At 45.6% G+C, this 13,132-nt stretch overlaps 1 protein-coding gene across 5 annotated transcripts in view; it reads left to right on the top strand.

Moving 5' to 3' along the window:
* The window catches only part of INPP5B (inositol polyphosphate-5-phosphatase B), a 1,358,813-nt gene that overhangs the window by 1,273,202 nt on the left and 72,479 nt on the right, over nucleotides 1-13,132 (top strand). For all 5 annotated transcript variants that reach the window (XM_069622659.1, XM_069622660.1, XM_069622658.1 and 2 more), the window contains one exon: nucleotides 12,658-12,769. In XM_069622659.1, the coding sequence (XP_069478760.1) occupies nucleotides 12,658-12,769 (112 nt within the window). The remainder of the gene's footprint in view (nucleotides 1-12,657; nucleotides 12,770-13,132) is intronic.

The raw sequence follows: 13,132 nt of genomic DNA, 5'->3' as shown, positions 1-13,132 counted from the left end.
GCCTATGTAATAACTTGACCGATGTATCAATTACTTCTAATGTAAGAATTGTGGTTAATTAATTTTAGGCAATAGTTATCTGGTGTCTTTTAAATGCAGATCTAATGTCTTTCTTTCTTTCGGCCTGAATGAATTGTTTCTTTCAAATAACTTACTCCTGGTGGCAAGCCCTTTTTATCTGTTTTATATTTTTGTCTGCGCTTCTATGCCTAAGGGGTTTGTTCCAGCGTGTTATAAATAAATGCATATTCTTTTTGAAACGCGTATCACTGTCACAGAAGCAGATGTTCTGTCATGCAAATGTTTTACTTTTTTCAATTTGAAGTGTCTCCATGCTACGGAGTGTTAAACCTTGAGCACACAGATTTACACACCTCCCACAATGCCAAGCCCCCCCTCATGTCCCGATAACTGTACTGTAGGAATCAGCATGTCAGGTGTGAACGAGAGGGGCAAGGGAGGCAGGCGAGAGGAGGCCAGCATCAGCTGAACAGTGTTTTTGAACAAGCACTTTTGGATGGAAAGAGGGTTCCTAGAGAAATTAAGCAAACAAGCTCAGGAAGCATGTGCTGCATGTGGTACATACTTGTTTGCGCCGTGCATTCTAGGACATGTAGTCCTCTAATGGTAAAAACAGCACTGCATGTGTGAGAGTCTCAATAAAAATAACTACCATCCATCCTCAAAGTGGCTGCCCTTGTGCTGCCAGCCGGCTGGACTATTGTAATGCCTTGTTTCTGGCCCAACCAGTGGGATTTATCCACCGTCTCCAGGTACTACAAAACCTAGCCACTCAAATTGCTACTAATTCCCCTTATGGTACTCACACTTCGCCAGTTCTCCGCTCCCTGCAATGGCTTCCAGTGGCCAGGCGCAATGAGTTTAAGGCTCTCTGCTTAGCTCATCAAGCTTTTTATCAGCAGGGAGGGGTCTATCTTTGGGACAAATGTGTCCCCTACCGTCCTGGCAGAGACCTTCACTCTGCCAAAGCCTGTCTGGTGGTGATCCCTAGGTTCCGTCTTTCTCGAGTGGGAGGCCGGGCCTTTTCTACCGCTGCTGGTAAATTGTGTAATGCTTTGCCCCTTGCGCTTAGAGCTACCCGGAACCACTTGGAATTCAGAGGTCTTCTTAAAACTCTACTCTTTTAGACTGGAGATGGCTGCCTTCAGGATGTCTCCCAGCAGCAGGATGCCCTTGGGTGAACGAGCGCTTTATAAAACTCGATAACATAACATAATTCCGGAACATGTTACATACCTCACGTGTCAAATGTACAATTTGCTAAAGTGGAGGGGGTCGCACCCTGAGACACAGCTTCTGTGCCGTGGCTTAAAGTACTCTAGGCTTGATGGGGGCAAACCTTTAGTACTCAGAAGTCAGCACTCTGTTAAGTACAAATGGGTGGGGAGGGGGGAGGTAAGCGTGGTAATGACAGCTTCTGCTCAACAGTGCTTTTGAACCTGGTGAAGCAGGACCCATCGATAAGTGGTGCAAGCAAGATCAGGATGCATGTGTTGTGTGTAGTACGTACGTACGTACCAATATGCCCCATGGGTTCTGCATTCATGCATGTAGTTCTCCAGTGGTAAGTAGAACTGAATTTGCGAGAGCCAGTAAAAATAAGAATAGATGCAATAATGTCAACGTTTACTGAAAAAAAAAACACAATTAACAAGTAAAATCAGGGGATACATTAAAGCAATGCACAAATAATAACTTTAAAAATACCAATGCTGTAGCAGATGGAAACCAGGCCGCCAGTAGATTTAAGGTTCACCCAGTTGAGGTATTCACCTAGTTGATGAGGCGCACAGCAGGTATGACCCACGGTCCCCTATATATATCACTGGTGCATCAGGTGTGTTCAAACCTGCATCCACTGCTGTTACAGAGAAGGACCAGTTCCTGACCGCCTTTGTGCTTTAGAGGATGCCCGTATCACAATGTCCGCCTAGCCATGGCCAGCACATGAAGGTGTATGTGATTCCTCTCTGGTTCAATGGCAAGGAGACACCTATTGGTGAATTGATAAAGTGTCTCGTAAGGGTGTGTTGGACGTGCATCTAAGATACATTTGGCCAAAATAGCTTGAGTGCCCAGTGACTACTCCGGCTAAGGAACAAAAAAGTACTGGTTAGGTGAACCGTGATAGTATGCTCGGTTCTATGTCATTATTTTGATTTTTGTATGTCGCCTAATCAAATCGTATAATCTACAAAAAATCAGGATGATGAGATCCAGACCAGATTCTGTATGTGTATGTTTATTAGCATCAACACAGAAAGTTCAAAGTAATCAAGACAATTTATTTTACAGGTCTTTCGATAAGCACGAAAGATACAAAGTGAACGGACAAGGTAAGTGATACAGGGTGATAACACATATGAGTGTCGACCTCGGAACTGTGGAGGTCAAAACTATAATCGTATACACGTTTCCCGCAGTTGAGATGGGTAACAACCCTGGTAGGCAGGGAAAAGTGTGCTCTCAGACTTGCGTCAGTCCAAGGCATGAAAAACACATGGTGCACACAACACAATTTGAAAGAAACGTACACAAGGGGGGTGGAGTTGTGACACAGGGATCGACACGGGGTGTGTTTCGGCCAAAAAAGAGGCAGGAATGGTGCCTATCTTTGTGCTGGCCTTCGTCAGGAGATGCACCTGTGGCGGTGCTGTCCGTTGTGTCTGTGGGTGAAAAACATACTGGTGAGGATCTCGGGAGTCATTAACTAAGTACTCATTGGTATTAAATACGGGCAAAGTAGTGCCAGAGAGGTACACCATGTGGTGTATCTTGAAAACAGCGTACCTGCTATTGTTGTAGCAGGGGGCTGTTGAGAGGGTAATCCATGAATAATGCAGGATAATCGGTGCCGGAGTGGCACTTGTTCTGTCGGCTGTCTCGGTGGACGGGCCGATATCTCTCAGGATCCCGTGCGATTAGTAAGGGCCGGGATGGGTTCCAATCCTGAGATGGGATAAGAAATGGGATAAAAAACACGGGTGATGAAAACCCGGCTATGTGTGGAGGATAAAAACCCGAATGGTGACCCAGGGTGTAACCACACTGGTGTGGTGGTGATGCTCGAGGCTATAGGAGTAAAGTGCCGAGGCTGTGTGCTCCTGGGTAATGCCGGGGTGAGTGATGGTCGGCTAAGAAACATGACTCAGGTGGCATTTGAGTATGGCGTGAATGGACATGTGGCATTTGTAGTGGTGAAAGCTATGCCAGGCGTAAGATAGTCTTCCGTGGGCTGCGTGTTGGTGCCTAGAATGAGACTCATCATAAATGTGGGGACCGCGTGAGATGTCGCTATAGCAGGGGTAAGAGAAAATGACTTACCGCAGTGATTTCGCTGTAGCTGCGCTACGTGGAGCCAGGACCTCTGAACGCCGTGGTTGTTGTGGGGAAGACAGGGTGGTGGTGTCTGATAAGCAAAACTAGGCTGTGCTGGAGCCAATCCAAAGGGGCGGAGGGCCTGGACGCGGGAGCCAATCGTGGGGTGCTGATCGGGTGGTTAACAATCGCAGGGAGTGGTGGGAAATGTAGTTCCCACTGGTCACCAGGAGGGCGGCACGGCAAGGGGTGATGCAGTGACAAGGCGGGTTAAGTTCTGTGACTGGAAGTGTAATTAAAAATGTTTCCATTCGACAGTTATGTTCAGGCCGTTTCTAACTGTGTCCAACTTGTGTACCCATTTTTGTTCTAGTCTGGTAAGGGTCAAATTGATATCGCCACCCCGGCGTTGTGGCTGAAGTTGTTGGACCACCGTCCAGGACAGCTGGTCGTGGGTGTGTTTCGCCTTGGCGAAATGTTCAACTAATGGCTTGTCTTCGACTTGGTTCTTAATACAGGACCTGTGTTCGTTAATCCTTTGTTTGATGGGTCTGATCGTTTTGCCAATGTAGACCAATTGACAGGGGCACTTGATGGCGTACCAGTGTGTCTCTAAGGTTTTTGTTTTTTTTGAAAGCGAATAGGGGTTTTCTGGATAGGCTTCCCTCATTTTTGATCAGATGCCAATGTTTGTTAATGGTGTTCTTGATGAGGTTACTGATGGGGTTGTATGTAGTGACACAGACATACAACCCCATCAGTAACCTCATCAAGAAACAAAAACCTTAGAGACACACTGGTACACACCTTCTTGGAACCAAACAGACCCACTTCCACCTTATGGAATCTCCCACCCGTGGTGGGACACTTCAGTTGTGGAAGATGTGTCGCATGTCGCTTCACCAAAAACAGCAAAACTTTCGTCCACAATAATTTCACTTGGAAATTGAACAGCCATACGAACTGCGAAAGCAAATTCATTATCTACGCCATCAAGTGCCCCTGTCAATTGGTCTACATTGGCAAAACGATCAGACCCATCAAACAAAGGATTAACGAACACAGGTCCTGTATTAAGAACCAAGTCGAAGACAAGCCATTAGTTGAACATTTCGCCAAGGCGAAACACACCCACGACCAGCTGTCCTGGACGGTGGTCCAACAACTTCAGCCACAACGCCGGGGTGGCGATATCAATTTGACCCTTACCAGACTAGAACAAAAATGGGTACACAAGTTGGACACAGTTAGAAACGGCCTGAACATAACTGTCGAATGGAAACATTTTTAATTACACTTCCAGTCACAGAACTTAACCCGCCTTGTCACTGCATCACCCCTTGCCGTGCCGCCCTCCTGGTGACCAGTGGGAACTACATTTCCCACCACTCCCTGCGATTGTTAACCACCCGATCAGCACCCCACGATTGGCTCCCGCGTCCAGGCCCTCCGCCCCTTTGGATTGGCTCCAGCACAGCCTAGTTTTGCTTATCAGACACCACCACCCTGTCTTCCCCACAACAACCACGGCGTTCAGAGGTCCTGGCTCCACGTAGCGCAGCTACAGCGAAATCACTGCGGTAAGTCATTTTCTCTTACCCCTGCTATAGCGACATCTCACGCGGTCCCCACATTTATGATGAGTCTCATTCTAGGCACCAACACGCAGCCCACGGAAGACTATCTTACGCCTGGCATAGCTTTCACCACTACAAATGCCACATGTCCATTCACGCCATACTCAAATGCCACCTGAGTCATGTTTCTTAGCCGACCATCACTCACCCCGGCATTACCCAGGAGCACACAGCCTCGGCACTTTACTCCTATAGCCTCGAGCATCACCACCACACCAGTGTGGTTACACCCTGGGTCACCATTCGGGTTTTTATCCTCCACACATAGCCGGGTTTTCATCACCCGTGTTTTTTATCCCATTTCTTATCCCATCTCAGGATTGGAACCCATCCCGGCCCTTACTAATCGCACGGGATCCTGAGAGATATCGGCCCGTCCACCGAGACAGCCGACAGAACAAGTGCCACTCCGGCACCGATTATCCTGCATTATTCATGGATTACCCTCTCAACAGCCCCCTGCTACAACAATAGCAGGTACGCTGTTTTCAAGATACACCACATGGTGTACCTCTCTGGCACTACTTTGCCCGTATTTAATACCAATGAGTACTTAGTTAATGACTCCCGAGATCCTCACCAGTATGTTTTTCACCCACAGACACAACGGACAGCACCGCCACAGGTGCATCTCCTGACGAAGGCCAGCACAAAGATAGGCACCATTCCTGCCTCTTTTTTGGCCGAAACACACCCCGTGTCGATCCCTGTGTCACAACTCCACCCCCCTTGTGTACGTTTCTTTCAAATTGTGTTGTGTGCACCATGTGTTTTTCATGCCTTGGACTGACGCAAGTCTGAGAGCACACTTTTCCCTGCCTACCAGGGTTGTTACCCATCTCAACTGCGGGAAACGTGTATACGATTATAGTTTTGACCTCCACAGTTCCGAGGTCGACACTCATATGTGTTATCACCCTGTATCACTTACCTTGTCCGTTCACTTTGTATCTTTCGTGCTTATCGAAAGACCTGTAAAATAAATTGTCTTGATTACTTTGAACTTTCTGTGTTGATGCTAATAAACATACACATACAGAATCTGGTCTGGATCTCATCATCCTGATTTTTTGTAGATTATATGTTTACCCACCTGGGTAAATCAGGACCCCGCCAGGTGCCCTACTAGTTATAGCCTAATCAAATCGGACATTTTTTTTCAGCCGATTTTAGGCGGTCTACAAAATGGAAATAATCACATATCTACCCCCCCAATCCACCTCTCTCCCCACCCAGGACCCCCCTCGAAAACACACACAAACACACAGGTACACCCAACACACAGTCATAAACGTACCCGTACTCCATCGTGGTCGCTTCCGGGTCCTGGCGTGCCTGTCAGCCCCTGCGTGCACTTGTGCATGTCGCAGTGGCTGACAATTTGCTTTAGCAAGACCGCTCTGTGCGGTCACAGTTCGGTCTGTCTAAATCGTTTTTGGGAACCCCTCAAGTGGATCTGTTTGCCCTAGGGGTCAACCGGAAGTGCAAACTGTTCAGCTCCAGGGAATTTACCCCAAGAGGAACTCTAGGAGACACGTTCATGGTGGACTAGGAATTTACAATCCTGTACTCGTTTCCTCCAGTCCCCGTCATTCCTCATGTGATCAGGAGGTTGAGAAAGTTTGGGAAACACATGATCCTAATTCCCCCAGATTGGGCCAGGAGAAAGTGGTCCATCAGTCCTCCAATGTGTAAGGCAGAAACCTGTTCAGTTCCCTTAGGGACCACGGCAAAAGATTTAGGACTACAGGTGGTTGGCAGTAAACCCAATTGGTAGCAGTCTGTACCACCCAGATTTACCTGGTAGCTGTGGCTGAGCAGTCAGACTTCTTTCAAGATGAGTTAGTCAGTATATAGGGTATACACAATAGGTACAGAGATACAGTAGCACAAGCAAACACTGACCAGAGCTTTGGTGTAAAAGTATATAATTATTTATTTAAAGACACACTTGTAAATTACACTAGCACAAAAAGGTAAGTAAATTCCACACACAGTCACTATTATAGATATACAACCCTGATTACTTATTAGACAAGTCTTATTGAGAAACACCACTTATTTTCAGACAAAGGTGAGCGCTTAACCTAAGATGGCACTCTAATAAGTTATAAAAAAAAGGGAGGGAAAAGGCAGAGTTATGAAAGCACACAATTTCAATACTTTTAAAAGAACCACAGTGAGGCAGGTTAGGCAAAGTCTACTGGAGAGCAAGGAAGTTCAAATGCCAGGCCCACTCTTAGAGAGAGCAAGCAAAATGTGTCCAGGATCACACAGTGGGTTTATGCCCAATGAGTCTTTGTAGATAGTTCACAAAAGATTGAGATCAAGTCAGGAAAAGTTAGTTAACACGCCCAAGGCTAACCCGGGTTAGAAAGTCGAGAATTTACTGTCACCCAGAACGATCTGTCGCAAGGGAAGCCAGGCGGGACACAGTACCTGAAATGGGAAGAACGCTCCAGTGGGGGCAGTTGTTCTTGGCAGCGGGTGCGAGTCGGTGTTTCGTCCAGAGGAAGAGGAGGTCTCGACGTGGAGGAAAGTGAAGGTTGTTGCACTGCCAGGGAAGTAACCAGCCGCAGAGTTTTCCGGTTACAAGGTACTACCCTTTTCTTCACGGTAGTGGTAAACCGTGGTATTCCGGTTGCCGGGGTGCTTGGCACAGGCAAGGCGGCCACGAGATGATCCAGCCTTGAAAAGACAGGCAAATTGGTTATCCCCACCAGTCAAAGGATGAAGACTCTCCGGACTGGAGATCTCCTCTGTCGTCGGGAAAAGTGGTGAGACGGTTCAGCTGGGCTCCACCAGTGGTGTCGTCGTTGCAGGTCGGCTCGGCTTCTCCCTCCTTGGATTCTTTAGGTCCTGTGGCGACTTCTGAAGTTCCAGTCCCCAAAGCCCTGCTTTTATGCAGAAAACCCCCATTCATCAGTCCTAGCTGTCACTCAAACATGCTAAGTGGTGAGCCGGGCGGCTCGCCACTGGGCCAATCACACCAGAGTGCGACTTGAGTTGCCAAGGCAACTCAGTCCAATGTGCCTAAACCCCATCCCACATCCCCTGTGGTACCCAGACAGAGTGGCACCACTTTTGGAGGCTTCTGTGGAGAAGCCCGCCAAAAAGTGGAACAAAGGGCTCGACTTGGGTTGGAGTCACAGAAGCGAACACAAACGCCATTTTGGAACCGAGTTTTGGCAAAAAAATACCAACCGGTGAATTTATATTAATTTAATAAAACAGCGGTATGTTCAAGGCCATTTTAAAAAGTGGTAGCCTCGAACAATGGGAAAATCCCATAGGAATATATTTGCGGTCGAATATAAAAAGTAGTATCCAATGCCACCAGCCAAAACTCGGTCGGGGGGGACTGGACAGTGCCCCCTCGAACAACAGACCCCGGGCAATCGAATTGCCCCGACCAGTACGTCCACAATATGATGGTTTGTACTGGTTCTGTTCACAATTTAAGACTAGTAAAGCCAATGGTGACTTTACATGCCCTGGGAGACAGTAGTCAGTCCCAGGGTATGGAGTCTATGTTTGGGGGTCGCTACAACACCCCTGGGTTGCTGCACAGAGGGTGCTGTGTAACCCACATACCAAAAACACATGAAGCCCTATGGGGTAAAGGACCCCATAGCCCATAAAACACATACAAAGTCAAAGGAACACCTCAAATCATGTCTAAGAGTGGGAGAAAAAGAGCCTCACTCTTAGCAGGAGAAAAAAAATAAACCCCAAAAATCCAGCATAGCTGCTGGGGGACTCACTAGGTTTGGGAAATTAGCCTTTACAGAGAATTCTCCCTAACACAATGCGTCTTCCACAAAGAGAGGATCGTCTCGCAAGAGGAGGGTCGGGTTCTCCATCAAGAGGTCAAGACACTCAACCTTCATGCTTGCTTTCTGAGAGGCTGAGATACAAGGATAAGGACCTCCCGGATGACATAATGGAGATTTTGCTTTCAGCCAGAAGGCCAGCAACTAAGTCTTTGTACCGTTGCCGTTGGAACAAATTCTGCAACTGGTGCAAAAACAAGAATATAGATAATTTCCTGTGTAAATAACTGGATGTTTTATCCTTTCTACTAACTTTAGCCAATTTGGAGCTCCATATTGGTACTATTAAAGGCTATTTGGCGGTGATGTCCATCTTTAAGCGCTCGTCAAAGGAATGTTCATATTTCAAAATTCCACTAGTGATACAATTTCTAAAGGGGCTCACCAATGTGTCCCCCCCCATCTCCTTTCCAGGTTCCAACTTGGGACATTAATCCGGTATTAACATTTCTTGTGTGCCACTTTTGAACCTTCACACTCATGTCCTTTAAGGTTGATAACCTTTAAAACCATTCTCTTGGTAGCCCTAACTTCAGCCCGTAGAGTGAGTGAGATGCAGGCACTTTCATCTAAGCCACCCTTTACTATCTTCAATAAGGATAGGGTTGTTCTAGGGTTAAGCCTTCATTCTTACCCAAGATCACTTCTGACATTCACGTAGCACAGACATTTTTTTACTTTCTTTCTACCCCCACCCCATCCTTACAAGGAGGAGGAGAGATTACACAGGTTGGACACTTTGAGCTTTTATAGATGTAGGCTGTCAGAACTTGGCATTGATGGTCAGCTTTTCATTTCATATATGAGCCACAAACTGGGTCAGGCAGTTCCGAAACAGACCTTATCCAGGTGGATCATTCTGGCTATTTCGGAGTGTTACAGACTGGCAGGCAAGGATCCCCCTGAAGGGTTAATAACCCATTCCACCAGGGGCATGGCTACCTCTACAGACCTGCAAAAGGATGTACCGATAAAAAGTATTTGTGAGGCAGCAACGTGGTCTACGATTCACACATTCACAAAACATTAATGCCTAGAGTCTTCCCTCGGTCAGGATGCGATGTTTGGAAAAGCAGTCCTACATTAGGTTCATGAAAACGTAGAAGAAAATTTGCACTCCCTCCACCACATCCAACACTGCTTTGGGAGTCTATCAAAGATGAGGAATACGTGAGAGAACACAATCTATTTGACGATCAAGTTACGTTGAACAAGTTACTTACCCCTGATAACTTTCTTTTGACTGGATGTTCCTCCCACGTATTCCTCATCGCCCTCCCAACCTACCCCACAGTAGAATTTCCCATGCTTCAAGGCTGAGTAGGATCATTCCCGTGGTTTTGCTGGTATTTCTACTGTAAGACAACATCCTCGAGACGGAGGCCCTCGAGGGACATCGAGTCGACTCCATCGACGCACACACCCCTCTGCCAGAATTTTTTTTTTCCAAAGCAGCTAAAGCTGGATATCGAATATCAAAGATGAGGAATACGTGGGAGGAACATCCAGTCAAAAGAATGTTACCAGGGGTAAGTAACTTGTTCATCTGATTGCACTGCTAAGAACCACAAATCCTGGTCTGGATTTTGCAGCAGCATTCCCTGCAGGAAGGGGTTTCACTTCCTTGGTCAGGAATATTGGTATATGCTTTTCAGCCTCCTTGTGCTTTATCTGCTATACTTATCTGACTGCAAGCCCATAACCTGGACATGAAACTGAATCTTCTCTTCAAGAGCAATGGCAACATTTACCATCTTGTCCATGACATGCTCAACTTGAAGACTTTGGCCACCTAGATCTACTGTTGGAGTAAGACCTTGCATCAGGGCATTTAAACCTTCAGCCAACCCTGGTTGGAGTGTTATGACATTGCCCCATTAAACCAACCTTTTTTCACTAAAAAGATTTAGCAACCTAAATGGATACATGTATGTCATTGGTGTGTGACAAATAACCTTCTACCTTTTACAATCTCGCATCAGGTCCTACCATGCCCTTTGACACTAAGACAGGCCTATCTCATGCCTTAGGACTAGGCCTGGATTTCCGACTGCATTGTCTATATTCACCAGGACCCTGGGACATAAGTCTCTCTACTCTGAAAAAATGGACTTAATAATTAATGTGGGATCTGTTTCACCCATATCTCACAGTTTGCAAATTGCACCCCTCTTGGGAGTGCACAAGTCAGAAATTAAGTATGCCACTTGGAAAGTGGCCTTTTTAGTTGCCATTATGTCAGCTAGGAAAGTGGGGAAACACAAACTGTTGTGCTCCAGGAACCATACTGTAGATAATATAAGAATAAAAGTAGTTGTTCAAACCAATCCAAAGTTTCCACTCAAATGTTTCTGGAGATTTTCAATGTAATAAGTCTGTGGTATTTCCACCTTCTTTTTATACTGGTTTATCCCCAGCAGTCCAATAACTACACTCAATGTATATCTGTCATGCTCTGAAATACTACACCAATGCAACAAAAGACATAATGTAAGCTGACAGATATTTTGTGGCGTTTTGCCTGGCAAGTCTGGGATCAACTATTTAGAAACTGAGCCTGGCAAAATACATGTCTGCTTGTATTACAATTTGCTTCGAGAAAGAGAACTGACCCCTGTGGGGCAGAGTTGGTGCTCTCTCTGCTAGACCGTTGTCTGCTACCACAGTGATGATGTAATGAGCACCATTTCAGAACAGTTGCCAAACGGATATGTGGGGTGTGCCTTCCTCCACAATATCACAAGGCACTATTGCAAGGGCATACAGGGAAGGAACCCAGGGACAGACAAGCAGTGCTTTTCCTTGTTGCGCCATCCCTGGATGTTACAGAATACTGAACATATGTTTACCTTTGGGAGACTGAAGATTGTACAGCCTTGGCACAATGGCTAGGTGTTTGCATTGTTTTCAGAGGAGGAAGTTCTGGTCAGAGCTTCTCTGTTGTGGCAATCCCTGCCAGCCTTGTGGGGTACATTCTTTGCTTAAATATGGGCTACAATGTTGAGAAGTTATAGAGGATTCCAGACATTGAACTGTTTCAGCCTCTAATCTTAACCCTTCCACGACTATGGCTGCTCTAGAGGTGTGTTTGAAGTAATCCATTGGGAAGTCGTACTCCACACACGAACCTGCTTCTAGATGCGTTAGGCATATAACACAAATATGTTCATTTGAAATGTTTGTAGAGCACAGAGTAACTCTACAGAAATCTCTTGTCACCTTGCAGGACAAACCGATGGAGTATACTGTGTATACTGTTCAGATATTTGTAGTGCTGGGAATATCCAGGTTTCAGTCTACTTGCACTGTTTCACAGATTGAAATAAAATTGAAAAATGATATATTTGTACAGGATAATCTTTTCTGGGGTTTGTGTTTGTAAAAACATTTCAGAAAGGAGTTTGTCGAGTTAAAAATGTGTTTCTTTCTACTCTAAATGAGGATCTGTTTTATTCTCTTGAAAATAAGAATGTGATGTGGTTTCCATGTTAATTTGTTTTCACATACAGCGTTTTAATTGTCCACTATTGTGCTCTACAAATGGGATCGCCAATGCTTTCACAACCGCTTTTTTAACCAGAAAAGCTTTGCAATACACTATTCAAATTGACTTACTACAAACTAAACATTATGTTTGACTTGCTAGATGATTACAAGTGGAAATCGTTTGATAAATTCAATACATCAATGGATTTGCATCTCTTGATTATTCTGATTAAATAACTGCATTACTATTGGATGTCTGGCCAATTTCACGAGCACTGGCGGTAATGGTTAGTGCTGAGGATAGTCATGAAAAATGTCTTTGATGATCAAAGCAGATGCCAGTTATCTATTTTTTCTTCCAGGTTATTTCAAGACTACCTTGGTTGCATAAAAATGTGTTTGACTATATTATGTCCTTTCTGCGGGAACTGCTGAAGAACTCCATGAAGAATCACCTGGATGTCAAGATACTTGGTAGGTTGAAGCAGCTATAGTTGCTCTGACAAAATCCAAATATGCCAGATGCACAAAAATTAAACTTCAACAGCATTGTTAGACCTCGTTTCAATCAGAACTGCTGTTGACATTGGGCATTTCTCATTCTAATTCAATGCTCCTTTTTTAAGTGTTTTTGTGGGGTTGCATTCTCTCATGCAATTGGGAAATGCCCGGCTGGTTAGATTCCATAATACCAAAGTGAGATAATACTTTTCTCTACCTCCATGTTTATTCTACATGCCAAACTGTTCCTACAGTAACAGCTTTCCAGGCATCTAAAATGGGCCTCCCAGTTCATACTGGCTATCCACCAGCTCAGAGGTTTGGCGGTAGATGCCT

This window comes from Ambystoma mexicanum, chromosome 11 (genome assembly GCF_040938575.1).
Source record: "Ambystoma mexicanum isolate Mex_15411 chromosome 11, UKY_AmexF1_1, whole genome shotgun sequence".
NCBI classification, from domain to species: domain Eukaryota; kingdom Metazoa; phylum Chordata; class Amphibia; order Caudata; family Ambystomatidae; genus Ambystoma; species Ambystoma mexicanum.
This window is presented reverse-complemented; position numbering and strand designations above follow the sequence as displayed.